At 42.5% G+C, this 27,686-nt stretch overlaps 2 protein-coding genes across 2 annotated transcripts; both read left to right on the top strand.

Moving 5' to 3' along the window:
- The first annotated feature begins 3,676 nt into the window (after positions 1-3,676).
- LOC100845556 lies at positions 3,677-14,642 on the top strand. Its single transcript, XM_010230006.3, has 11 exons — positions 3,677-3,883; positions 4,073-6,929; positions 7,226-7,340; positions 7,436-7,530; positions 9,510-9,748; positions 10,051-10,137; positions 10,870-10,969; positions 11,297-11,510; positions 11,612-12,638; positions 13,138-13,347; positions 14,250-14,642. The coding sequence occupies exons 2-9, from the start codon at positions 4,170-4,172 to the stop codon at positions 12,610-12,612; spliced, it is 4,611 nt and encodes a 1,536-aa protein (XP_010228308.1). The 5' UTR covers positions 3,677-3,883; positions 4,073-4,169; the 3' UTR covers positions 12,613-12,638; positions 13,138-13,347; positions 14,250-14,642.
- A 958-nt stretch (positions 14,643-15,600) lies between these two features.
- On the top strand, positions 15,601-17,687 carry LOC100844498 (40S ribosomal protein S18). The gene is made up of 4 exons (XM_003557468.4): positions 15,601-15,760; positions 15,851-16,011; positions 16,893-17,081; positions 17,333-17,687. The coding sequence occupies exons 1-4, from the start codon at positions 15,758-15,760 to the stop codon at positions 17,436-17,438; spliced, it is 459 nt and encodes a 152-aa protein (XP_003557516.1). The 5' UTR covers positions 15,601-15,757; the 3' UTR covers positions 17,439-17,687.
- Positions 17,688-27,686: the final 9,999 nt, after the last annotated feature.

The following is a 27,686-nucleotide window of genomic DNA, read 5'->3' as shown; positions in this document are numbered from 1 at the left end:
ACAGTACTGTACGCGTAAAAACCTCGAGAATGTGTACAGTACGGTTTTTACGCGTGGCAAAGCACAAGGTATATATATTCAGCTAAAATCTTGTCCAATATTCGAAATGACGTGCTTTTTCGTGGGTTTTAATTCCAAAGGACGTTGACTGCGAGATGGTAGTATAGCTTGGCACGTGGTCGTCCGTCGCCAGCGCCTCCGCGATTAAAAAGAATCAAAGACGATCAGATACCTCGGAGCTTGATTAATCCGTGGACAGTTGCTTTCCGATTACCCATAATAGAATGTGACGAGGAAGAAGATGCCCCAGCGGCAGAATCCAATCTTACTGCATTTGGAGCCGGATCTTTCTTTCTTTTTTAATCACGTGTCCAATGCCAATGGGTCATCGTCATGTCAGCGTTGTACTGCCTGACTCCCCGAGCGAGGGTAAGGCCGGAGATTCCATATTTTTATCCTTCTTGACCGTGCGCTCCCACGGTGCAGACAAGCCACTTTTAGATTTTTTTTTCTTTTTTTTCCTCTTAAGCCACATCCGTTTTTCTTTTTGGGTCAGCTTTCCCGAGAACGTCCAGTCCATACTCGGACGAGCGCCCGTGCCCGTCTTTCTTCTCGTGCCAAAAGCAGCACACACACGCGCCAGCCACCGCAATCTCCGCCCTCGATGATGCCTCCTCGGCCGACCCATCCAGGTGCTCTGAACCGTATCCCACGGCCCTTTTCTTCCTTTCCCCTCCTCAATCATCCCCCATAATCATGGCTGAACCGTCTTAGCGCGCGTTGTCGTAGCGGCTCCCGAGTGATCGTCGACGTGGCGAAGACACGAAGTGTGACACTGGGGAGTTTACCTAGGTTCGGACCACCCGGAGGTGTAATACCCTACATCCTGCTTTTGTGCTTGGATTCCATTGATTTAAGGGTGTTTACAGGTTGCCGGGGATGGCTCCCCGGTTAGCTACTTGAACTCCTAAGAGCCTTCAGCTCTGCCTATCTTAGTGTTACTATGTGAGGGTCTAACCTAGTCAGAGACGAGCTCAGTCCGAAAGGAACCGGTGGGATGCGAACTAAGTCAAAGTGGCTCAGATCATCACGGCGGGGATGAGGGCTGAGAGAACGAGGTTGTTCCCCTGTTTTCTCTGGAATTAAACGATGTATGACAAGATGGAGCCTGCATGCCAGAGCCACCGACTCTCAGATGGAAGGAGGCACCGCATTCTGGACCATATGCTGCATCGCAGGATCAATCTGCCGTTGCACTTGCAGATAACGGGCATCACCAAAGCAGGTGAGTAAGGTCGAATGTATGAAGAGATATCTTTGAGCTTTTAATTGTGTTTTCTCCGCTGAGTCAGGGGAAGTATTTTTGTTGGATTAGGAAGGATCTCCTATTGGGCTGTGCCAGGAGAAGGGAGCTCGACCGTCTGGAGCGGACGAAGGAGTGGTTTGCGTGCGGGTGAACGAGGTGGGTCTCGGGGGCTTGACGAAAAAAAGGGAGGAAAAAAGGTGGAACGGTCCGTATTTTTTACATTGGTATAGATATAGATATAGATAGGTTCTGTGTAGGTAATGGGTCAGCCGGCTTAGTAGGCCTAATATACATGCAATTCTGAGAGCCCACAAATTTTATGGGATATATATAAATAAATTCGGTGTAAGTAATGGGCCAGATGGCTAAATAGCCCTAATATACATGCAATCCTGAGGGCCCACAAATTTTATGGGAAGTTTGATAGACGACGGTGAAGGAAACGGTCCGTATTTTTAGATATGTATAGATAAAAAAAATTGTATGCTTTTTGTGTGTTGCTAATTTTCAAAAGGATGATTTCTAAGCAAAATGTTTAAATCTCTGTTGACTGTACCAGAACCGTGATCAGTATTTCGATATCATCACTGCTCTCTTCTTTCCTTCTTTTATTCCAGATCATAAAGCCGATGGTCTAGAAATCGACTTATCGCTAATTAAAAATCAGACGAATTATACATAACAAAACAATATGTTTTTATGATATATATATATTTCTCTTTGAATCCCCGGAGCCCGATTCGTTTTGTTTCCTGAAAAGTTTGTACAAATTAATTATTAATTAAAGGGGGCCGGTGACAGCTAGCGCGTGAATATCTAAACTTTTCATCACAATTTTGACACGGAATATAAAAATCAGGGACTTACATAGCTGCCAGCTCTATACTTGGCCACAATTCGTATGTCACAGCTATATCTATTTAATGGCTCTTTATTGTGTTTTAAATTTGTACCATTTTAGTTTGATTCCAAATCTTATTTTACATCATTTCACATGCATCCTGCTCAACCTTACAACAAAAATGTCTATAAGTTAATGCTTTCCACGAGAAACAATTTTCGTGCCATTACTCTTTATAGTCCCTCTATTGTTATTTTTTCTCGGACAACATTTTTTTTATATGAACAATTTTTTGTCAACATTCCTCTATGTATCTAATTTTACCAACGAGATGGCATGCTCTTGCATGTCATGGTGTACGGGTTTTACTAACAAAAGGTTTTTCAACTTATCCTCTATACACTAAATGGTGGAAAAGGTGAATAGAAATGCACAAATTACATGTATGTGCTTATGATGCTTTTATATGTGCTTGACAACAACTCTCTTTTTTTTAAGAAATCAATAGAACTTTTGACCTCGAGATCCATGTCAATCGGCTCGAAGTTGTGTGTGCGGCTGAACAATGAAGGAGATTGTTAGTAGCTAGTCGGGCCACATCGATTTAGCAGATAAGATGTCAACAAAGGCGGCAGAGAATGACAACGGTGATTATGTATGCATCATGCTTACAAAAGCGACGTCATGTTGGCATGCCTTGACAAGCAGGAGTGAAGGCGTAGAGGTGGCGACAATTGCGCAATCGATGGGACGGGTGGGGGTTGCAATAAGGGGATACAAGGATCAAATATATATAAAACAAGGAAAATAGGGGCAGTGACAAAAGTAGTGTGTACCGAGGCTGGTTAGTAGCTCATCCGTGTTAGACATATCAAATATAATTTTATTGAAAAATGCTTCATGACTTACACATACACAATTCAAACTCAACTAACATGTCGAGAATTGAAAAAGAAAAATCCAACGAGGAACAATTTGAATCAAAAATTCCTTTTTTATTGCTTAACATGTGGATCAAATTTAAATTATAATTTTTCAGATCACATACTGTGCCAACCAGGGGTAGAGTTAGAGAAAAGAATGACCCAGTGCACAGTAGTCTTTTTGGGTTGCTTACACTATGAATTTTCAGGATATGGTGTACTTTTCTTCATCTAACCTGGTGCACATTGCAAACTTTTGTCCTAATAGCTAGTAAAAAAAATCTGAAACCTGGTGGTGCCTGTGCACCAGGGAGAGGCTATGTAGCTCCGCCCCTGGTGCCAACATCGTATATTTTGTACTCCTCCATTTCATAATTTTTGTCGAAATATTACATGTATATAGACATTTTAAGAATAGATACATTAATTTTTGTCAAATTTGAAACAAAAATTATGGAACGGAGGAAACAGTACATCTGTGTTTTTTTCCACCAACAGCATGTTCATGATGATAAACTCGCAAAACAAAACCGGTACATAAATCCTTTAACTCAACAGGGTCTTATACGGAAGGGATAGAACAACGGCCCAAAATTGTTCTTATCAGACGCCCCCTCTCGGAACCCCATATTAACCCACATACACCCACCCTCGGACTCCCTCCCGACGGCGAGAGCGAGAACCAACGCAGCCAGCAGCCAATCCAGCGGCGTACAGCCTCGTTGTCTTCTCCCCTCCGAATTCCCTCGGGATCCCCGAAACCCTAATCCCCGCCGCCCAATCCGCCGCCTCCGCCTCTAGCCCCCGATCCAGGTAAGCCCCGGCTCGGCCCCATTACGCCGAATTCCGATCCGAAACGGCTCCGGTCACCCGTGGCCGGGGACGCGCCGGCGCGAGAACTCGGTGTTTTGTTTTTCTGCCGTTGTTTCGAATGGGGATTTGTCGCGGATAGCTTCGGTGCTGAAACAGCACTTTGTTTTTTTTGTGTGTGTTCTCTGTCAGTTGTTGATTCAGGGGCGTTGCGCCGGGCGATGGTTTTGTAGCGACAAGTTTGAGCCGTTTTGGGAGGTCTTGTGGATCGGGTCGAGGAGGGTTTTAGATGGACTTGGAAGGGGAAGGTGGTGGCTCGGAGGCGAGGAAGGGACGGAAGAGGCAGATGGTGCTGGAATCCAGCGACTCTGAAGCGGACGAGTACTGCATCTCGACGCGGCAGAAGCCTGACGCCGCTGCCACTGCCACGGGCAATGCTGGCGTCGCTGCGGGCGATCAATCAGTGAAGGAGGCAGTGCCTGTTACTGTTAGTTCTGAGAAGCTTCTCGGGGCTAACTCTACTGAAGGGGTTGTTTCGGAGAATAAGGGAGATGAGCTGCAGAGTAGTAGTGAGGGAGCTAGCGGCCAAGGCAGTGCTGATCAGTCTGGAGAGGAAGTGGTGCCTGTTAGTTCTGAGATACTTTCGGGGCTTAAGTCTACTGAAGGAGATTGTACGAAGAAGAATAAGGGAGACGGGCTGGACAGGTGTAGTGCCGGAGCCAGTGGCCTTGGCAACCAGTCTGGGCACAAAGTGGCGCCTATTAGTTCTGAGAAGCTCTCCGGGCTGAAGTCTGCTGAAGGAGATGATTCAGAGAAGAATAAGGGAGATGCTGTGAACGGGGGTAGCTCACAGCCTGGCTCCAAGAGGAGCAAAATTGAGGATGTCCAAGCTGGTGGTGTTGGAAACGGTGGAAGTGTATCAAAGAATGTAACTGGTGGGAAAATGCTGCGCCGAGGGTTTCCAGCATGGCGGTTCGAGAAGCCGGAGATAAGGGCCGGTCGGATTGAAGGTGTAGAGGAGGTGGAGATGAAGGCAAGCAGTGTCTCAAAGGTCAAGGAGCAGGTCTTGAGTTTGGATGACAAAAGGAGACATGTAGAGCCACTGAAACATGAGAAACGCAAGCCGTCAGTTGACTCTTGCCGACAGCTATGTGGGGAGGAGATTAAGGCAAAGGTCAAGGAGCGGTTCTCGAGTTTGGATGACAAGAGAAGACATGTCGAACCACTGAGACATGAGAAACATGGGCCGGTGAAGACTGATAAGGGCAACTTGGTTGACTCTGGCCAACGGGAGATTATGAGGGTGCAAGGGAAAAGTGGCCTTTTGAAGATCCTGCCAAAGAACAATAAGGTGGTCAGGGAAACTGGTGATGGCAAGATTCTGTCGAAGAAAGTTAAGGTTGATGGTGAAACCGGTGATAGCAAGACCGCGCCAAAGAACGCTAAGGTGTTGGAGACCAGGGATGGCAAGATTGTGACAAAGAGTGGTGTTTTAAAGCTTCTTCCCAAGAACAATAAGATGGTCAGAGAATACAGTGATGGAAAGTTTCTTCAGAAGAACATTAAGGTGGATGGGGAAACCAGTGATGGCAAGATTTCGACAAAGACTGGTAAGGTGGACAGGGAAAGTGGTGATGACAGTGTGCCGACTAAGAACAGTATGGTGGATATAAAAACTGGTGCTGGCAAGAATCCGGCAAGAAACAGTAGGGTGGATGGAGAAACTAGTGATGGCCATAGACGAGATAAGGAGAAAAGTAGTGCTCTTGACGAATCTCAAAAGCAGGATGCAAATGGCGTGAAATCTGTTGCAGGAAAGCTGGTCTCCTCTATCATGTTGAGGAGAAGTGATCCAAGTGTGGTGGGTGTTTCTTCAGGCCAGCCAATGAAACAGCAAAATTCAAAGGCGCAACTGAAGATCTCCTCACAGGACAACCACCAGCCTTCTCTGAGCCTGAAAGATGAACACAAAAATGAGAGAAAGAGATCACTTGAGCATAAAGATTCACCAGCGAATTTATCCAAGAAAGCAAAATCGATGGTCACTGATCTACAAGAAGGCACATCTGATCCTACTCGCACGAAGCGTGTCATGAAGAAGCCAAGAGGAGGACCTCGTATTGCAATGAAGCAGAAACTCAGGGATCAGATAAAGGGCATTCTCTTAGATAATGGGTGGACAATTGACCTAAGACCTAGGAGAAGTAAAGATTATGACGATTCTGTGTATGTTTCTCCAAAAGGAACTGGCTATTGGTCAATTACGAAAGCTTATGCAGTGTTCCAAAAACAGTTCAAAAGTTCACATGATGAGAAGACTACAGCTCGATCATCTAAACTTAATAATCGTGGAGCTGCAGATGCTTCCTTTGATGCCATTTCACAGGATGATCTAGCAATGCTACAAAGGAATGTGCGGAAAAGAAAGAGCAAGAAAGAACACTTTGCTGATAATAAGTGTGGGGACAACAGAAGTAGAAACATGAAAGATGCCTCTGCTGGTAGAAGTTCTAGAAACAAATACCAAAACAACAAAGAGAAGGTAAAAATTAAGCATCGGAGATCCGCACTTCTTGTCCGCGGTAGTACTCGGAGTATGGAAGACATGGATGACTATATTCCTTACAAATGGAAGAGGACGGTTTTATCATGGATGATAGATCTGGGGGTTGTTTCAAAAGATGCCAAGGTCAAATACATGAATAAGAAGGGAACAAGGGCAAGATTAGTGGGTAGAGTTACTAGGGAAGGTATTTGCTGTGACTGCTGTTCCAAGATCCTCACAGTTGCAAAGTTTGAACTTCATGCTGGTTCTAAAGAGCAGCAACCCTATGCAAACATCTTTCTAGAAGATGGTGGGCTTTCGTTGTTTCAATGCTTACTCAATGCATGGGATAAGCAAGCTCAAAATGAAAAGAAGGGATTTTACAAGATTGATCCTGCTGATGATCCTGATGATGATACTTGTGGTATTTGCGGTGATGGAGGTGACTTGCTCTGCTGCGATCGCTGCACTTCAACTTTTCATGTGGCTTGCTTGGGAATTGAGGTGAGCATACAAGCATATTATGTGTGGTTGCACTCTTATACAGTATTATCTTTCTAAGAAATATAGATAATACATATCTGAATTAACAATTATCTGAACACCTGGAGTAGGATAGTATGATAAAATGCTGACCGTGGTAGAATACAAGCACTTATAGCCTTCCACTTATTTGAGCCTGTCGCTATTCGAACTAGATGACTGTTTGGTAGGATGATATGCACTTCTCAGAACGTCTTTTGTCTGTTGTGACATGCTTTTTATGGTGGTATTTATTTTTGTGCCAACTGCCTCTGCAGATGCCTTCTGGAGATTGGTTTTGCCGTAACTGTATATGTAAGTTCTGTGGATCTGCTGAAGAAAGGACATCATCTCCTGCTGAGTTGCTTTCTTGCTTGCAATGTTCAAGAAAATGTAAGGCACATGACATGCCCTCCTTCCCTCACACACCGACAAAAGCAAAAGAACTTGTGTATTGGTCAGTGTCTTACAGATCATTTTTTTTGCAGATCACCAGGTTTGTGCACAAGGGATTGAGAGAGAATTTGTTTCTACCACACCTAGTGCCTCTATTGATTGCTTTTGCAGTCCAGGATGTACAAAGGTATGAAATGCTACAGAATTCATTTATGTATATATTGTTTTTGGTAATTGCCTGTACCAGTTTGAATTGATCACTTGGTTGTTCCCCTTCTATTCTGCGTAGCATTTGCAACATCTCCCTGCATCCTTATGCTACGTAGGGTTAGCCCTTAGCATTACTTTTCACAGGATTCAATTATTGGCAGTTTTTCTTGTAGAAATAGGGGGTGAGGTATCCATTCCTTCCTGTTCTCTATTAGAGGAACCCATAAAGTTATGCTACGTTGTCCAGGTTGATGTCTAAACAAATCAATTCAACTCCATGACTCGATTGTTATTAAGTTTAAGCTTGCATAGTTTTCTGTTGCTGTGTTTTGGCTTTTAATGCTGCGATAATTTGGCTGAACCAAATCTTGAGTACCTCTTGTGTGCTTGTATAGGGAAGAAAACAGAAGCTTCAATTACTTTTATTCACCTGTTCTTATTTCTTAACTGCCCATAGTCTCAAGTACCTTCTTATTGTATTCTGTTTGGTGGAAACTAAAAAGAAGGCTACTCTTGAGCTACTTATGTATGCTGGGAGTATAATACATTAAGGCTTCGTTTGGATGTAGATATTGGGCATCTGGAATTGAATTGGTTGGCAATACCAAATCAGTCCAGTTTTGGAAATGGACTACAATATCGAATCTTTTGTTTGGTTGTAGATAGAATTGTAGGTTGGAATCAAAAGAGGAAGCAAAACCGATTTACGTTTGGATGTACACAGTATTGAATTGATCCATCTTCCCCATCCCCATCCCCTTCACGTCACATCTCCTCCCCATCCCCATTGCTACCTACCAACCTTCCTTCCCGTAGGTCCTCCTCTCACCCCCATCCTCATTCCTACCTGCCTACCTCTCCTCCTGTCGCTCCTCCGGCCATCCCCAACAGCTTCCACGGCAACAGATAAAGAGCAGTAGGGGTCGTCCCTCATCTCCGATGGTGGGCTAGGGGGCACATGCTGTCTACGGCAGAGAGCTGTCGTTCACGACATCGGTGGCGAGGGTCGTCGTCTCGGGCGGTGGCGACGGTGGCCGGCGGCGAGGCACGCGCTGTTGGCGGTGACAGTGGCCGGCGGCGGATTAGCAGATACTCGTGAGGTGGCGAAGACGGAAGATGCAATTCCATCCAATTCGGAGGGTTGGGGCTCTGATTTGGAGAAGAGCCAGTAGTGGTTGAATACCACGGTATTGGCCAATTCTATTCCCTAATTCCAAATACATCCAAACAACAGAATTCAGAAAACTCAATTCCAAGTCCCAATTCTTTGCGCCAATACCTACATCCAAACGAACTGTAAATCTTTGACGTGCTGGAATTGAGTGGCTATTAATCGAGCTAGATGATTTTTTTCCTACGTCTATTTGTTGTGAAGTGATGTTTTTGACTATTTTGCTAGAAGATATACATGTGAATCTGATGGATGTATGCCTGTTAATTGAGTGAAAATACTCACCTGCTTGTAATCTACAGCTATATGATGTTTTTTTCTTGCTGGTTGTATCCCCATAACTTGTATCCAGATTATGTAGTTACGGTAACACATGCCACCCCGTTACCTACATTCTGGATTGTTTGAATGTTTAAAGTGCTCCATTTTAAGTTTTATGGCTTTACTGTTTGTTCTTGACATGTTATGTTTTTCTGGCTAGCTTATAAATATTTTCTCGTTGTTGTTATCATTATCTGGTTGATGTTGCTTTGGTCTTAGCATATTCTTCAGAGGCTCTTTTAAAGCTTGTCATCCCTAAATTTCGAGCAAGTTTGCAACTGCAGTATAATATCCATAAATCGTCGTCTTTCTTACTGATAGCATGATATATGTCCCTTTGTTGATGCCTTGCCTTGGCGAAGATGTATTGTTTTTGTTATTATCTAGTTTATCATTTATCATGTTCATTCTGACTGTCGAAATGCGTGGAAACTGAGGCTATTCTTTTGTTTGAAACAATACAGATTTATAAACGACTGAAAAGGCTTCTTGGGTTAAAGAATGATCTGGAGGCTGGATTTTCCTGGAGTCTGGTTCGCTGTTTTGCGGACACTGAGGCCACATCCACCAAAAAGAAAGCACAATTGGTACATTGCAATTCAAAAACGGCTCTTGCTTTCTCAGTTTTGGATGAGTGCTTTCTGCCACGTATCGACGAGAGAAGTGGGATTAATATAATTCACAATGTCGTATATAACTGCGGGTAAGTATATCTTTGTCCTTGCTTCATCATGAGAAAGAATGTGGATGAATGAAATGTATGCTTCCTGGCTATATGTATAATTGTCCAGAACTAGTTGCACCTTCCCACAAAAAAAAGAACTAGCTGCACTTGCAACGGAATTCGGCTACACTCAGAATATATGAACGTTATTTCCTTAAAATTCTCTGTTAATCGAAGTCCAAATCATGTCAAGGAGATTGTTTTGATGTATAGTAGTAGTTTTTATTTTGGGGAGCAGACATTTCTAATGCTGTCATTTATCTTGTGATATGCTATGGCAGGTCAGATTTCAGTCGTTTAAATTTTAGTGGTTTCTACACTTTTATTCTGGAGCGGGGAGATGAAGTTATATCTGCAGCAACTGTCAGGTAATCTTTTATATGCATATGCTGTTACTCTCAGTTAGATTAATAAGTTTTTTTTTGTGAGCATATGGGTCTCACTCTCAGTCTCCCGATCTCATGTTTGACTATTCTGTGGTGCACATACGGGAAGGCTGATGTTGGAGATAGAAAGTTTATGAAAATGAATAAATCAAGTAGCATGTATCCTTGTTGCTTATTGGGTCTATTAGAAAGAGTCCAGTTAAATTTGGATGAGTCCATTTGAATTAGGAAGGTAGAGATATGGTTTTCGGTCTTGAGTTTGAATTGAGATCTAACGTGCATCAAGTTGGCCATCCTATATATAAGGGACTAGCATGTAATCTTTTGGATCAAGCAATGAACAAATCAATAGTTCCAGTAAGTGACAGAGCCTCTTTTCTGACTTGTCAGGGACAAGCCCTGTCGTAGGAAAGTAGAGGGTGGCTTCCCTACACATGGTCTTCACACCTTATCCTACCCAATTTACCCCGTTGTGGACCAAGCTCCATAACAATCATGATTATTCAACTTAATGTTTCCTACAACACATGATACACACATGTATATCAGTATATATATCTCCTATATTGTGTTTAGGATGAGCAGTAAATGCTGAGACCAACTGCTGCTCATGATCATGAATATTTTGCAACCTACACACTTGCATTCTATATGTATCAATGTTACCTCAGTCCTAAGATACTGATACTTAATTTGTTTTTCTGCATGAATCAGGATTCATGGAACTGACTTTGCAGAAATGCCATTCATAGGCACAAGGGGCATGTATAGGCACCAAGGGATGTGCCACCGACTACTCGATGCAATTGAATCGGTAATTTGGCTTTACATTTATTTTCTGATCTTAGTTAGACAGCCACATTACATGTGCATATTGGCTTGTGGTAGTTTGTTCTCCACTATTTTCTACTTGGGCAATATCAGTTCAGATTTCTTGCTTCATCGTCTCCAGAAATACTTTTACCTTGTTATATTCCTCCATTCAGCTCCATGTAGGCTAATGATGTATTGCCATATTTCATGTAACTTCATAAACAAACTGCAGTATATTTTCTGAATGATTTGTTAACCCAATTGAGGGGCCAACATCTTTGATCTCTACCCATCATACTAACATGTTTTGGGATTGATTCTTTTGTAGGCCCTTTGCTCTCTCAATGTTCGAAGACTAGTAATACCTGCCATACCTGAATTGCAGAATACATGGTCTACTGTTTTTGGTTTTAAGCCTGTTGGACCTACGAAGAAACAAAAAATCAAGTCTGTCAATCTCTTGATTATTCATGGTACCGGTCTTCTAGAGAAGCGCTTGCTGCTGACAGGTCAAGTAAATCAACAAACCATTGCTACGGCAGGTGAAAATCTAAACTACGCTGAGAACAGTTTCTCCAATTATGTTGTTAAAAGTATCGTAAATATGTAATTTATCATTCAATAATGCTTTCTATTCATGCAGTTAACGCTGTTGAATGTGATAAGATGGATGCTCAAATGTTTGGTGAAGCAAGTGGATCCCGTACACCTGTTCATGCTTCTTGTGAATCTGTTGTGGGTGATGATCTTGAAACTATGGATCAAGATAATGCTTATGCTTATGAAGGCTTGGTATCTAATCTACCTCCTGTCCCTGAAGAGAAAACTCCGGAGAGGTCATCTCCGTTGTCCAAAGATGATGTTACGTCATGTAAAGTTGAAGGAGTTGTTGAAGCTGACAATACAGAAGTGAAATATGCAGAAACAGATGGGACATTGATTGCTGATAACATTGTTGCTGAACAGAAGCCTGAAGATAAATCTAACAGTTATGCAGATTCATCTGCTATTCCAATGATAGTGGATCCATGCTCATCTAACGAGCCTGGGAAAGGTGAAAATTGCACATCCAGTGAACATTCTGTTCAGGTTGTTCCCATAAGCAACAAAACTGAATCTAATCTCAATTCCATCTCTTCCAACTTTGATACTCAAGAAGATAAAAAGTCTTGTGCAGTTCCTGCTAATACTGAAGTTCCTTTAGTCAGTATTTGTCAGAAGCCTGATAATCATGAGTTAAATACTGCCATTGCTGATGGTGATGCTCAAACAGTTATAGTAAATGCAAGGTCAATAGATGCCTGTACAACTAAAGATCAAACATTTGTTGGCAGTATAACTAAAGCTATTGCTACCCCCGAAGACCACAGTGATTCCGCAGTTGATATTGTCATATCCACAGAGAGATCTTCGGATGAAACAAAGTGTACTGAAAGTGATAAGAGTGAAATGAAGGATGCAACTATTGAAAGGAGAATCATAGTTGAGAGCTCTAATGAAGCAGGAATAACAGTTTCAGCACTTGACACATCAAGTGACATTTGTGGTGAAGTTACCGCTAAGCCTACTCTAACTTGTGGGGTGGATGGAGTATATAAGAATAGCATGGAAGGCTTGACACCTAAAGAACCTGCCAATGCATGAGCCTTTTCTGCTACAAAATGCTGAAGGTATTCTCTAGAGACAATCAATTTTTCCTCACGGTTTCCTTTTTATGCCTGTTTCCCCAGGATATTTGTTTTATTTCAATGGTTCTGTTTTCTTTAAAAAGGAACCCAGTGTGTAGTTGATACTTGAAATGTATTCCAATGTTTGTTTTGTAGGTTAATTACTATAAGTGCATCTTTCCTTGTATCCGTAATTACCATGCTTTTGTTGAGGTAGCGAAATTGTCACAACTATTGGCCATGTTTTTTATGATGCAATATCAGGACAAACTTGTTCTGAAAAACTTACTTTAAAAAAAGTGGGATGGAGAAAAATGATACTTGAAATGAAGATAAAGTTTCAACAACTCAACTTGCTTTTCTTGCGATGTCCGGTAGAAGAATTATTACCTATTAAAATGATGATAAAGTTTCAGCAACTCAATTCTATTTTAGACCACCTTTTGGGCAGTTGCATTTTCATGCTTGCTTGACTGATGACTTCTTTGATTGACTTGGACAGGTAGGTTTATGGGTATACATGATGATTCCGCATTCTAGATGTTTTGGATTCTCGGAGTTGATTTGTTAGGCTAGCCAATCATGTTCTGGTTTGGAAGGAGATATTTTGTTAACGTCAACTTTGTGGGACATTATTTTGATGCTGTGCATGGCTATGTTTCTCGAAAGAACTGAAGGAGATATCGTTGGGCTGAGTGACAGAGCTGTTTTGGTAAGAGAATTTCTTGATCACATGCTTGTTCATGTTCTTGGTCTTCATAAGCTAAGCAGAACTTGTGAACGGTAGTGTTTACTATTCATAGTTCATAGCACCTCACAGCAGCATCTGATTTGTTATTGCCGATTTCAGTTAATATCATAGCATGGCTGACATGTCCATGTGTGAACAGTGTGCAAGTTTGTGAAAACTTAGGATCCCTTTTCGGTTAGAGCAGTATACACTTGCATGGGGATGTCAGTGCACATCAGTGATTTTACTTGGCAGCATCTTTTCCATTTCACTGATCATGCTCTGGGCCTCAATACTGAGCACTCAATGACCGAGTTTGCATTGGTTTAAGTTCGGCACTGCTTAAGTACCAGTTAGTTTGATGGCGTTTTGACATATTTCTTTATCAATGAACCAATGGTTAGGAGAATAGGACTAACAAGAAAGTGCGGCTAGAAAATTCCTTTTGTAGTTTTCACTTATCCTTCACATGGGCAAGAAGCCTGTAATACATGAAGAGCAGAGGGAATGCATTTGTTCTTAGCAACTTATTTAATCTATGATTTAAATGTGTTGTGGTGCTTAGACACTGGAGCCGTTAGGTAATGCCATCATGGCTAATGCGTTATTGCCAACTAAATAGGGTTCATTGTTAGTTTTTTAGTAATTAGGTATTGCCAACTAATGCCATCAGTTAGAAAATAAAATGTTCTAGATTACATCATCTGGTGGGACAGGACAGGGTTATATATTAGCAAATCAAGCTCTCGGTAATATGGCTTGGTTCTAGTTCCACGGTGCTTATGTCATTCTGTAGTTTAATTCCACACAAAATTTGTGCTTATTGTCCTTCTTCATGGTTTGCAAACTTAAATGATATTCTCTTGCACGTTCTACCTGGACAGCATGCTGATCAATTGGGAGACGACATGTCGACAGCTATATCCAAGCAATCAGACTCCAATTTTGTATCTATGGCTCGTTGAAGCTTCAGGACTTAGGTTGTTTGACATCGAGACTATCAGATCATGAAGCTTGATATTTTTCAGTAGGCGAATGTAGTTCGCATCAGTTACACCCCAACCGGGTCACTTTATTTTGCTGTTTATATATACATACATGTGATTTTTCGGGTCTCCTTTGATAATCCTTTTCATGCACCTGTTAAGTTCTCTCTGAAGGTTGGTCAATAGGCTTTGTTCATGGTATAGACTATAGACATGTAAACGTTTGTTTTCCCCTTGTACAGATCTAAAATCTGTTCTTTACTTCAGTATGTTGGTGTTGATTCTTTACTTGATTCCCTGTTGATGTGGGTATCTTGGCCGAAACTCAGGTTTGAGATTGTACAGCAGCAGCTTTGAATGCTCTGTGTAGTCCCTATGATCCTAAATTCTTGATTCAAATTTGCCAAAATTTGTCCAGATACATGTAATATTTCGACAACAATTTAAGATCGGAGTGAGTAATTCTAAAGGTCACAATGGTCAGACTGCTCGTAGGAGAAGCATAACTACTGTTTGGAACTTGGAAAATTTGAAGTATTGTGATGTTTTTTGTCGCTGTTTGACAGAACTTAAGAACACAAATAATGATTGTTTTAGGACCTTAATTTTTCCAACCTCATTATTATCTAATAACACATGGTTAGGTCTATCTGAAACCGAGGAAGTTCAAACAATCTAGGTTTTCATCCTCCTTAGAACTACTAGGACTAGTAGGAGGACTTTTCCTCCTTTAAAAAAAAGAGAACTACTCCATCTTTTCAAATTAAGTGACTTTTTATTACATGTATCTAGATGCTTTTTCAGCATAGATATATTCATATTTGGATAAATTTGAGTCACTTGATACGTGACGGAAAGAGTAGAACAAATTGAGCTTTTATTCTCCAAAAGATAAAACTAAATAAATCATGTTTTCATTCTCATAAACTGGAGACATCACCTATACAACTTTGAAAGACAAATGGAGATCTTTTGTTTGTTTGACAGCACGTACAAATGGAGATCTTGTTCTCAAAAACATAAAACACTTCTTTTTGAAATACTCTGTAAAATACAGCAAGTATAATTTTTTTGAGCGAAATGTAAAATACTAATGCAGAGCTTCTGTATGGATATACAGTCGATGGGCCGAAGTACCACTAATCAAGTAATCAGCCCACGAATCGGCTATCCAGAAAAACAAATCTGCCCGGGAATCGAATTAACCCACACCGTAGATCGCACTCTGCATCCGCATCAGCCGTCCGATGTTAGCCTCTATAGGGTTCCAATCAGACCCCCTGAATTATTTAGCCGCTTTCCCTCAGCGCCGCCTGCAAAACCCTAGCCCCGCATCTGCAGACGCCCATCACCGCCCCTCGCCGCCGCCCCCTCCTCCTCCAGCGAGAGCAGTGCCCACCGACGCCATGGTAAGATCTGCTCACCTTCTCCCCCCACGCTCTCTTCCGTTGTGTGTTGATGTATCTAACTGACGAGCCCGTGCGCGCGTTCGCGTGCAGGCGCTGATCGCGGGGGAGGAGTTCCAGCACATCCTGCGTCTGCTCAACACCAACGTCGATGGCAAGCAGAAGATCATGTTCGCGCTCACCTCCATCAAGGGTATCGGCCGCCGCTACTCCAACATCGTCTGCAAGAAGGCCGACATCGACATGAACAAGCGGTAAGCGGCAGATCCCTTTCACGCTCAGACCGTTTCCGTATGAGTGAAATTCCCACGGAGTTCGCTGTTGTCTCTGTAAACCTGATTGTCCTTTGCGTTGGGCCATCAGAGGTCTGGTTCAGGGTATAATTGGTTTTATGGTTTGAGGGTGCGGTCTGTCTGTTTGTTGATACTAGCGGCGGATAGAGCTCACTTTGGCATGCATTTTTAGTTGAGGGGCATTCATATCGGAGTTTTGGAGTGAACTAAATTTCCTTGAAGTGAGCTTACTTGGACAAATTAGGTGTTATTAGCATTTTTCCATTGTTTTGGCTGGACTGTTGCGGGATGCTTTGTTATGCACGATGCCTGCAGCGCTGCTGTTGAATATCAGCTCTTGTGACCTTGATCAACTAAATATCTGAACCCCTGTATAATTTGGTACGACATGTTGGACATCTTGGAATAATTATTGAGAAGAGTGAATGATTGTAGTATCAGTATTATATGGTAAAAATTGTATAAGATTATATTGCCAATTTTTTTCTCACTCTCAATGTTTGATTTCCCAGAAATTTCTTGTAGCCATGACCTCAATCCCTGCTTACGCTGAAGCACCTATTTCTAATATTATTTTATTAAGTCTAGTATTTGTTGTCTCAAGTAACTTGTTTCCATGGAATATATACCTCTGAAAAAGTCATCTGCCCATTCAGAAATGCGTCAATTTAGGCTTTTTGCAACATGCTAATTTGATATGTTTGATTGTTTACTAATTCTGGGATTGGCAAATGGCCAGCTGTTGCTATATGATTTTTACTAATCTCTGTATGCAAACACTTTCAATGTTGCGATGCCAATGCCATCTGCTAGTAAAGATCTTGACAATCGTTTTTGTGTAGGGCTGGTGAGCTTACTACTGAAGAGCTTGACCGCCTCATGGTTGTGGTGTCTAACCCTCGCCAGTTCAAGGTTCCTGATTGGTTCCTCAACAGGAAGAAGGATTACAAGGATGGCAGGTTCTCCCAGGTTGTCTCCAATGCCCTTGACATGAAGCTCAGGGATGACCTTGAGAGGCTGAAGAAGATCAGGTCAGTTCACTAGTTATATTGAGGTTATTTCTGTGTGATGATTCGGTGAATGCTAGTTGACCCAGTGCAAGAAGTAAATGAGTATAACAATGTCCAGATAAAATTCCTTCATTTGTGTCTAAAAACTGTAATCCACTCTTTACGCTCAATGTCTTTCTTTTATTAGCAGCAATAAACTGCACATATTTCGTTTTGCAGTTGTCTTGACTGTATGATTTGCATGTGTAATCAATATCGCCTTTCTGTTACAGGAACCACCGTGGTCTGCGTCACTATTGGGGCGTCCGTGTCCGTGGCCAGCACACCAAGACCACTGGCAGGCGGGGAAAGACTGTCGGTGTCTCGAAGAAGAGATAAACTCTACGCCTATCAGGCTGCTTATTTTCAGCGTCTGTTGATGTGAAACCTTGGTGCCCTCGTAGTTGGACAGTTTTGTTTTTGGGGAATTATGTCTGCATGTCTCTAGTGATAGGTCATGGTCTGTGTTTGCTCTCTTGCGTGTGTTCTTTGTGGATTCAGTTCTGTTTTTGTTGGATGGCAATTATATTAATTAGATTTTGTGATTGGAGATAATGTTTTAGGTATTTGTTTCGAGTATTGATGTCTTTTAGGCTGTGTTTGGTAGCTCAGTATTTTAGGAGTTTTGTGTGAATATCACAGTTTCTAAAATTACTCTGGTTTCAAATACTTTTGAGGTGTTTGGCTACAACAAAAAACTGTAGTTTTAATACTGTAGTATAGCTAAAACTATGGTATTTTCGCTGTATAAAATAAAGAGCCTTGGACCTCTCTATATCTTACCAAGCATGTTGGAAAAACAGATCCTGCTTTGCTCGGTGGTCTTCAGCTATTGTCACTCGCAATTCCCTCAAGCTGTGGCCTCCCTCGCCAGTGCTAGTGCAGCTGCGGGTTGCCGTGCCGCCGCCCCTGCAGGCGTCGCCGCACCTGCCGTGGGTCGTCGTGCCGCTGCCCTCTGCTGGTCACGGTGCCGCCCCTCGCTACAGGTCGTCGTGCCGCGCCGCCCACTGCCGCTACAGGTTGTCCCAACAGAACTAACTAGCTAGGATATGCGGTAAAAATAGAAATAGCACTTGCCAAACGCTTGTGTGGTTTCGTTAAAACTGAGATAAACCTGATTTTTTAGAAACTGCAGTATTCTCTGTCCAAGATAAATAATACTGTAGTTTAATACCATGGTTTAAAAAAAACTTTGTGTCCAAACAGAGCCTTAGTCTGGAAGCTGGTCACTAATGTTGCCATCATTTTTCGTGCTTTGCACCATGCATTCTCGTATAATTTGCTTCCATTCCACCCTTTCCATTGTGGAGCAAAGGACCCCACAGGTATAATCTCAAATACAAAAGGGCAAATCAAACAACGTAAAATTACAGCCAAACCCTTCAGCCAATAGTGATGTCGGAGTCGGTGGTGAAAGCTTAAGCGGGACGACAAACGTCCTTACGTCCAGGCTACGACACTGCCGACGATGGAAATACCTTAGAGACTCGGTAGCATAATATTTTCTCTGTATTTTAGCAATACTACGGTTTTTATAATTTTTAGAGTTTGAATTACTGTGACATGTTTGTTTACCCCAAAAAACTGTAGTATTAATACCCTAGTATTTGTATGCTGTAAAAAAAATACCATAGTATCTGTAAAACTGTGGTATTTTTTCCGTATATAAAATAAAAAACTCCAAACCTTTTTATTTTTTTACCGAGCACGCAAGAAAAACTTTCTCCGTCTAGCTAGCAGCGAACATCGCTGCTGTTCTCCACGACGGAGATGGAGAAAGGAAGAATGTAAGCGCTGAAGATACAGATGGTCATGCGCCGGACGGAGATATACGCCCCTTGGACCTTGTCGGGCCGAGGCGGCCTGAAAGTGGATACAACAATGAGACTGGGCTCACAAAGACATGACCAACCCAAAGAACCGACAACCGAGCCTCTGAAACGCTGAAGCTGGAGGTGGAGATGAACTTCTAACCGTGCTTGGCTTGCATGGGGTCGCATGTGGTGGAGATATCCGAACGATCTTTCGATCAGATTCGAAATAACGGAACAGAGATGCACACTGTGAGAGTTTTAAAAGTACATGCCACCATGCTCAAAATCCAGCCCCATCTTGCCATTCAACAGAACAATCAACCAGCGCCAGGGGCAGTTTAACACCAAGTCTCATTTAGCTGGAATTACTCCCTCCGTGCAAATATCTAAGGCCTACTTATCTCGTAGAAATTTTGATTCACAAATGTAGGGCCGTTTTCCCTAGAAAGCCCGACCGAGAGGAGTAGTAATTTCCTTGTGTAGTAATTTGCCTTTTCTGAGTGGCCCACGTCTCATTAACTACCGTTAACTTCTCCCCCTATCTCTCCTTCTCACGTGAGCTCTTCTCCCGTATCTCCCTCCCGCATTGGCTGAAACTATTCCCCGTACATAAGTGTACATATGGGAATTTTAAGAAAATTAAGAAGTGAGATGAAAAATGCATTGGGAAGGTGTCAACCATCATCTTTTTTTTTTAATTCTCCCGTATCCAATAATTTAAATGCACATGAAGAAATATTGTTGGATTTGATTTTCGTGTAATGAGAGAGAAGCAATTTTTCTTACTCTAAAGTGCTCTGGAAAATGAGAAATACACTCTTTTGAGGACAAAATTTTAAATCCAAATGTACACTTATGTATGGACATAGGGAGTATGTTTTTTTCTCCGTTCGCATGCAATTGGTTGCCGTAGTCAAAAAAAGAAGAAGAAGAAGAAGAAAAGGCCGGCGACTTGGCCGGAATCTGAAACGGAGATGTTTGCGGTGCTTTTCACCTGTTTCTTTTGGTTAACGGGATTTAGGAGATCGGCCTTACCCGGACTTTCATACCTGGACTACCAAGAAAAAATAAAAAAGATGGAGTGCTAATTAGTAGGATTGGGCCTCTAAAGCCAGCCCAGCGAGTCCCCAGACCGAGAGAGATACCGAAGCGATTTTCCCTAAAAAAAAAAAAATGATACCGAAGCGATTCGTATGCCTCCTCTGCTCTGCAACTCCTCGTCTCTCTCGTTTCTGCTCCTCCGCCTCGCGATCCTGTAGGTTGTAGCCCCTCGTCGAGTCGGCGGCCTATGGACGCAGCCAAGGAGAGGCTGGGCGGTGCCGGCGCACATCGCCGCCTCGCGCCCTCTCCAGACACCGTCGACCGTCAGTTCACGGCAGGCTTCACAGATTAATCGTGGCAAGTTATCAAACTAGTCATTCCCCAAATTTTTTTAGGAAGCACGCAGCTAAAGCAAAGAAGACTATTTCTTCTCCTACAAATTCAGTTCCTGGAAGGCTGGAACAGAACTTGTAGCAGCAGAACCATCTCCGGTTGCTGAACCTGAAGAAGCACCACCTCCTCTTGTTCCTGTAGACGGGAAGGGAAATCTCCAACTGAAGATCGAGTTGATCCAGAACAAGAAAGGGTTTATGATCTTGATCTTCTTGAGTCTGATCAAGGGCTAAGGGTGCCAATTTCAAGCTATCCTGTGGTTCTGTGAATGACCAGGGATGCAGTCCGGAGAGCCTACATTCCACGCCAAAGTTATGCACAGGAATTTAACTCCAAGCCTTTGGGAGCTAGGTAAAGATCGTCACGTCAGCGTCGCCACTATTGGCTTGAACATAGTGACGAGAAAGATGCTGCCTTTTGTTTTGTATGCTATTTGTTCAAAGGAAAATCTAAAGGAGGAGAAAAGTTTGTCACTGGTGGCTGGAGAAACTGGAACATAGATGATGCACTTAGGAAGCATGAGGGTAAAATAAACAGTGCTCACCATAAAGCTGAAGAGAATACAACATGTTTCTGAATCGTAAGGCAAACATTGATGATATTATTGTGAATGTATCTGCTGAAGATCTACGTCTCTACAAGATCAGGTTGAGATATTCCTTGCAATGTTTGAGATTTCTTTTGCGTCAAGGATTGGTGTTTCGTGGCCATGGTGGCCATGGTGTAACTTCCTTGAACTATTTAATTAGCTTGCTGCTAATGCGAGGAGGTGAATAAGTTCATTATGGGAAACGCTCCTAGAAATTGCACATTGACTAGCCCAAAAATATAAAAGCAAAATTATTCAATTCGGGCTGATGAAACTAGAAAGAAAATTGTTGAAGAACTTCACAAGCTTAGGTCGTCCGCCTTCCGCCCTATTATCGATAAGATGGACCGTCGGCTTGCCGGGTGGAAGGGAATTTTTTTGTCCATTGGCGGTAGGACTATCTTGGCACGATCCAGGAAATAGACAAGCATTGTAGCTAGAGAGCTTTCTTTTGGACCACGGAGGACCATGCAAATGGGAGAAACTGTAAGGTGGCTTGGGATGAGGTTTGTGCTCCGACTGCAAAGGGTGGCTTAAGTTTCAGATGCCTTCGCACCCATAATATTTGCCTCCTTCTTAATCATCTTGCCAAAGTCCACTTGCCTGGTGCGTCCCCCTAGGAGCAGCGTTTTGTGTCGTCTTATGGATGGTCCCCTGTCCGTGACTTGGGTGATTCCAATTGTCTCGATCCATATGTCTGGAAGGAACTCCTTGCCGGCTTAGACCTTTTCCGCAACCTTACCAAGTCACCATCGGGAATGGCCTTTCAACTTCCTTCTGGCAGGATCTTTGTTGACACTTTGGCCTCTCGTTTTCCTGCTTTGTTCTAACACTTTCTAAGACCCAGCATCTCTATGGCTGCGGCAATGCGTTCTTTTGACAGCCTCACGACTTTTCGCCCCCGACTGTCCCATGCAGCGCTTCTCGAATTTGGTGACTTGCAAATTTTGTTGGCTATTGTTGTTTTGAATTTACAGGTCCAGGACACACGATTGGGTCAACTGGACGGGAGGTCCCTCTCCACAAAATCTGCATACTCGGCTTACTTTGCGGAAAAAAGAAACGATCCGGTTGCCCCCGCTGTCTGGGAAAACTTTGTCCCCAACCGCTTCATGTGGTTGGCATGCAAGAATATACTTTACACAAACAATCGGCGGTTCCGTCGGGGACTGTCCAGCTCTGACAACTGCCCTTCTGCGACCTTCCGGAAACTACGGCCCACGTGCTCCTCCAGTGCTGCTCTATTCGACAAATTTGGACAGCGCTTCAGCCTCTTCATCAGGATGCCACGGCCTGCCCCAACTTGGCCACCCTAGCCACCGATCGGCAGCCGTCGAACAAGGTCCGCTACACTGTGTTCTTAGCCGTGCTCTGGAATATTTGGAAACGGAGAACACATTGGTTTTCAACGATGTTCTCGAAGATCCACACTTAGTCATCAACAGGTGTGCCACAGATGGCGCTTTGGTGTCACAGATGTAACTCGTCATAAAAAAATATTATCAATGACTGGGCCATTATGTTATCTCACCTACCGGCAAGGTTGTAATCTCTCCGTAATCCTTGTAAACTCTCCCTCCCCTCTCGTTGTCTTTCATTTTAATAAAACTTGTGCAGGCTGGCTTACGCCCACCGTAGTTCGGGTCAAACAGAAGTTGGTGACGACTATTATGCTATTCTAGCTAATGAGTCTAGCAATGTGTCATAAAGAACAGCTATAGCTCTTTGCTTGCGTTTTGTTGACAAACTTGGAAGGACTGTTTACCATTTTCTTGGGGTAGTTCATGTACCGCGTACAACTTCTTTGTCACTTAAGGCAGCAATTCAGTCATTACTTGTTTCTCATGGTTTGACTCTCACTCAAATTCGTGGGCTATGATGGTGCAAGTAAGATGAAAGGAGAGATTAAAGGGCTGAAGACGCTAATTATGAAAGAGTCACCTTCTGCTCATTGTTTTCATTGTTTTGCACATCAACTCGATCCAATCGGTTCTTGTTGTTGTTGCCAAGGGAAATACTGATTCTATCTGGTTTTTTTTATCAAGTTACTCTATTGTTGAACATTATTGGAGTTTCTTGTAAGCGCCATGAGGCCCATGACATGCTTCGAGATATTAGAGCTCAGAATATTTTGGCAGCACTTGAATCAGGTGAAATAGAAAGTGGGACTGGACTGAATCAGGAAATGAGGTTAGCAAGGCCAGGGGAGGCTCGATGGGGTTCTCAGTACAGAACAATTTCGCATATTATTGATATGTATCCCACAATACTTGAAGTACTCAGAAAAATTGGAAAAGATCCAGCACAAAAGGTTGAGTGGACAAAAATACATTACATGGTTGGAGTATTTGAGTCATTAATTTGTTTTTGTTTTTAGTGCACACTTGATGATTATCATTCTTGGATACACAGATGACTTATCACGAGCTTTGCAAAGGAGGGATCAAGATATCGTTAATGCAATCAATGTTGCTTGTTAGTGTGCCACAGAGTAAAATGCAATACATGAGAAATCATGGAGGACTGAAGGTCACCAAAATAGCAAAAATTGACGCCAATTTTTGAACACCATAAAATCGAACTATAAATTAATTAGCCCAGAAATACCCATCCATGTTCTTTTTTAGTCAAATTTTCCTTTTGAAGCAGGTTGCCTAGAATTAATAACTAAAAATATCAAGTTGGAATCTGGTGAAGGTTATCTTTCAGTTTATTTCAGTTTCGGATTAAACAAATTAACCTAATGTCTTATGGTTAGTTATTTTGGTAACTGTAACCATAACCAATTGCAAAAACCGTTGTTGTTGTTTTTTTTTTTTTTTTTTTTTTGCTTTGGTGCGGTTTATTTTTGCTTTGTTTTCTGTTCCCGTTCTCTTATGCACACCTTGAACCTAGAGCAACAAGATGAAAGAACAAATGATGGAGCGTCACTAATTTGGGGCAAAATCTACATGTCGTATCTCCCTCCTAGTTCCCACGCATCATGTTGTCTTTAGTAGCTATATATGGCTCGAGCCAAATAAGCCAAAACCGGACCTGGATCTTGATGCGGGGGTGCCCGATCTTCACGACGTAGGATCTCCACGAGCACGATAACTAGCGCCACCTGAGGGATACGGTGATGAACAATGACTCCAACCAACGACACTCTAGGGTTCCTAACTGCGAACAACCAAGATAATAGTGCAACCTGACGATCTTGATCAGGCCAACCACCGCCTATGCAATGACCTGCAACAAGTATTCGCCCAACCACAGTCTAAGTTTCCAATCCACACAACCATGCACGAAGTTGGAAGCATGGAGAGGCTGCTGTCGAACGACCGCTTCTGCAATCTCACAAGGCAAGTTTTACAGGAGCAAAGGGGTAGAGAACTCTCAAACAAGATTCAGGTTGCTCATAACTAACCTATTCTGAAATCAAATTGCCAAAGAGTTGTGGCTGAAGTGGGGTAAGGGTTATTTATACTAGGAACTGCCCTCCTAGCTTAGGTGTGAAACCAGTCCAAAATGTGGGCTTAAAAGAGTGGTAACCAGCAGCTTGGAGAGGGGGCAGCCACATGGAGTCTCGTGCAGCATTTAATGTCCTAAACAACTTGCATTGGAATTCTCATATCTTTTGTAGTTTAGCTCATAGGAGTTGTAGGCCATTGGAGCTTTGATCGAACGCATGTGAGGCGAGATGCCTAGGATGGCTGTGAGATGCGGCGCCATGCGTGGGTTGGAGCCATGGCATGCAGGCCCGATAGATTCAGTCAAGGAGATGCCATGCGGTGGAATTGTTAGATTGTTGGAGAATCCAGGGGTTGAAGACTCGGTTAGCATGTTAATTGAATTATGGTGTGAGTTTAGGAGCTAATGGCCTGAGATTGGCTATTATATAAGGCATGTAATCCCGTTGGTTTTTAGTAACAAGAAATAGGAATAGAAGGAGAGAAAAGTTCGGCTGTGAGAGGCAGCTCGAGGCCCAAAATCTTGCTTTCCTTTTCTGTTCATGTGTTGCTGAGAGAGAGAGAGAGGGGGTTGGCTGGAGGTAGAAGAAGTCCTGCCGGGGCAGAAATAATTTCTGCCGCGGCAGCCTCACGGCAGGAATATGACTGGCGGCAGGAGGGAGTTCTGCCGCGGCAGCCACGCGGCAGAGAGTAGAAGAGGAGCAGCAGCGGCTAGCAGCTCCAACAGACTCAAGGCTTCAAATGACTTCATATGCTGTCCATCTTCATCCTCCAAATGTGTTTGACACGTCCATAATCATGTGACATGGTGCAACAAGGTTGAGGACGAATTCTGGAGTTGCTCGTGCGTCGTTTGGTGGTCGGGGCAGCATGCTTGACTTCGTGTTGTAAACCTGAGCACAAGTAGCACACTAGACTCAGGTAGTATAAAGTTCTCGTTGATATTATCATTAGGAGCAGCAAGGAGCGAATTCACCTCTTGTTGTATTTGTTTAATTAGCACGGCTCCTTGTCATGGGGCCCACATATGTCTTCTTTGTTGATGATTCAACTTTCAGCGGTGATTCTTCGTGAGGAGAAGATGATGAACGAGGTGAACTAGGGATGTCCTCATCAGATCTATAGTGGAATTTTGGAATTTCCATGAGTGTTTAAATGATCTATTAGGTCCATCAGTAGCTAGCATGGCATACATCGATTTCACAGTGTATTTTTCATTTTTCAACCATTTCCAAATAGAGGTATCTTTTTGATCATTCGGGACCACACCTACCAATTTATCTAGGAGCGTGCAACCTAAACTCTCTCTGGGATTGTTTATCTAACTATCTTCTAAATGTGCCCGTGGTGGAAAATCATCATCAGCTCAAGAGAAGGACTGAATCAAGAATATCAAGGGAAATCATGCTTTCGCCAAATAATATGCTGCTTCATCCACAAGGCAACTAGGTCCAAACGAAGGCATAACAAATTGGAGAGATGAACTGCAAGGGGGGATGATGATTATTTAGAACCTACAGAAAAGAAGGTGACAGGGAAAAGGAACCAACGCAGGACAGGCACCGACACGCCTACATGAGGACAGCCACAATCTCAAAGCACCAACCATTACTTACACTAAGGGTAGATTAGTAACTTAACCAAGGGTCTTATGGATCCAACCATGGACGGAGCTAGCCACCGCTCGGCTACCCCGGGCAGTTTCTGACACTTGATAAATTCACTCATCACTAGTACAAGAGACTACAGATTGTTATAGCTCTGAAAGACTTGATGGCTCGTATTTTTGCTGACAGAAGGTACTCTACTTAATTCGTCCCGGCCGGAATCATCACCATCATCTTGAGACTTGAGCTGGGGGGATGATGACGCTCCCAGAATTTCTTGGTACAAAAATATGTGACCAACTTGAAGATGCAGCTCTAGGCACTGGACAGCCAATCATATTCTGCTCAGCACTTGCTGCTGACATTGGGGTTGATATTCCTTGCTCCAGGTCTTGATGCTGATTTAAAAAAGCTAAAAAATGTCATTATTTCATCCAAGATCTTCACATGCATGTTACATACTAATGCATGAGGTACATGATGGAAAGCAAGTAGGTAAGCAGAACATGATCTAATATGTTTACCTTCTTCTCTAGTACAGGCAACATTGCGCTAGTACAAAACAATATCTCCTCGTCTAGATCATATTTTTCTATGCTATCTGGATAAGATGCATTATCACCTTTTCGAGCCAGCAGAGCATCCTTGGCCTTTTTCAGTGTCTGTATATATGACTTGCATAATAAAATAGCCTTGGTACAGTATTGTTTTGCTTCTCTAGTCTTTGACCCCAACTTGAAGTTGGAACATATGACGACATTTCTGTAAGTGAGTTAAGAAAATCAACAAAGGAATGAAGAACCACGAAAATATACCAGCATCAGCTACCTGACATTTTATATGGAGATCACAATTTATCTACATGGCTCATGCGTACACCAAATGATTTATGTATGTGAAGGAACCTATATCATATTCTACATTTTTACTCTTAATTAGCCACCTATTTTTAAGTTAATTAACTAACATTTACGCCTAAAATCCAGAGACACATGCCCGGAGGCACTGAAATACCTATATACTGTATGTTGCAAATATGCTTCTTAATTTATACTTCAAAATAGCAGACAACTGATATAGCTAGCATTGTTACTAGAAGGAGGATACAGTCTGATAATTTGATAAATGTCAGGCTCAGTCAAATGCTCCGAGATGGCTAAGGCTTTGAGGCAGACTCTTAACGAGTAGTCTATGTCTCCTGCAAATAAAATGGAGATCATGAGTATTTAAACCATTCACCAATATCCATAAGTAACTAAGATAACTGAGGTCACCTCTTAGCATGGAGACTTCAGCAAGAGCAGAAAATGTTTCAATTTTTTCAATAATTTGCTTGTTGGGTTCTTCTCAGTCTCAAGTATTGCGCTTGCAGTACGCAACATTCTCCAAGCCATATCCAAACCTGAGAAAATCAGAATTAGCTTTGTCAATTGAATTTTCCTATAATCAATGGCTTTATCAGTTTTATCATGACAGTTCAAAATGCACATGGAACATGAACCTAAGTTATTGCATTTGACTTTGAGTATTCGTGAAAGTAAAAAAGAAAACTTACCAGCAACAGAAAACAATTAGAACGATATAAATGCATACATGACTTAAGTCAAATCAGGATATATAATCTAATTGTCGATGTCTCATAATTGATCAATATATAGGCTGAAGTAAATTAATAAGAATTCTCCCAGAAA

Source organism: Brachypodium distachyon, chromosome 1 (genome assembly GCF_000005505.3).
Source record: "Brachypodium distachyon strain Bd21 chromosome 1, Brachypodium_distachyon_v3.0, whole genome shotgun sequence".
NCBI classification, from domain to species: Eukaryota; Viridiplantae; Streptophyta; class Magnoliopsida; order Poales; family Poaceae; genus Brachypodium; species Brachypodium distachyon.
The sequence above is the reverse complement of the archived record's forward strand: the minus strand, read 5'-3'. Positions and strand labels throughout refer to the sequence as shown.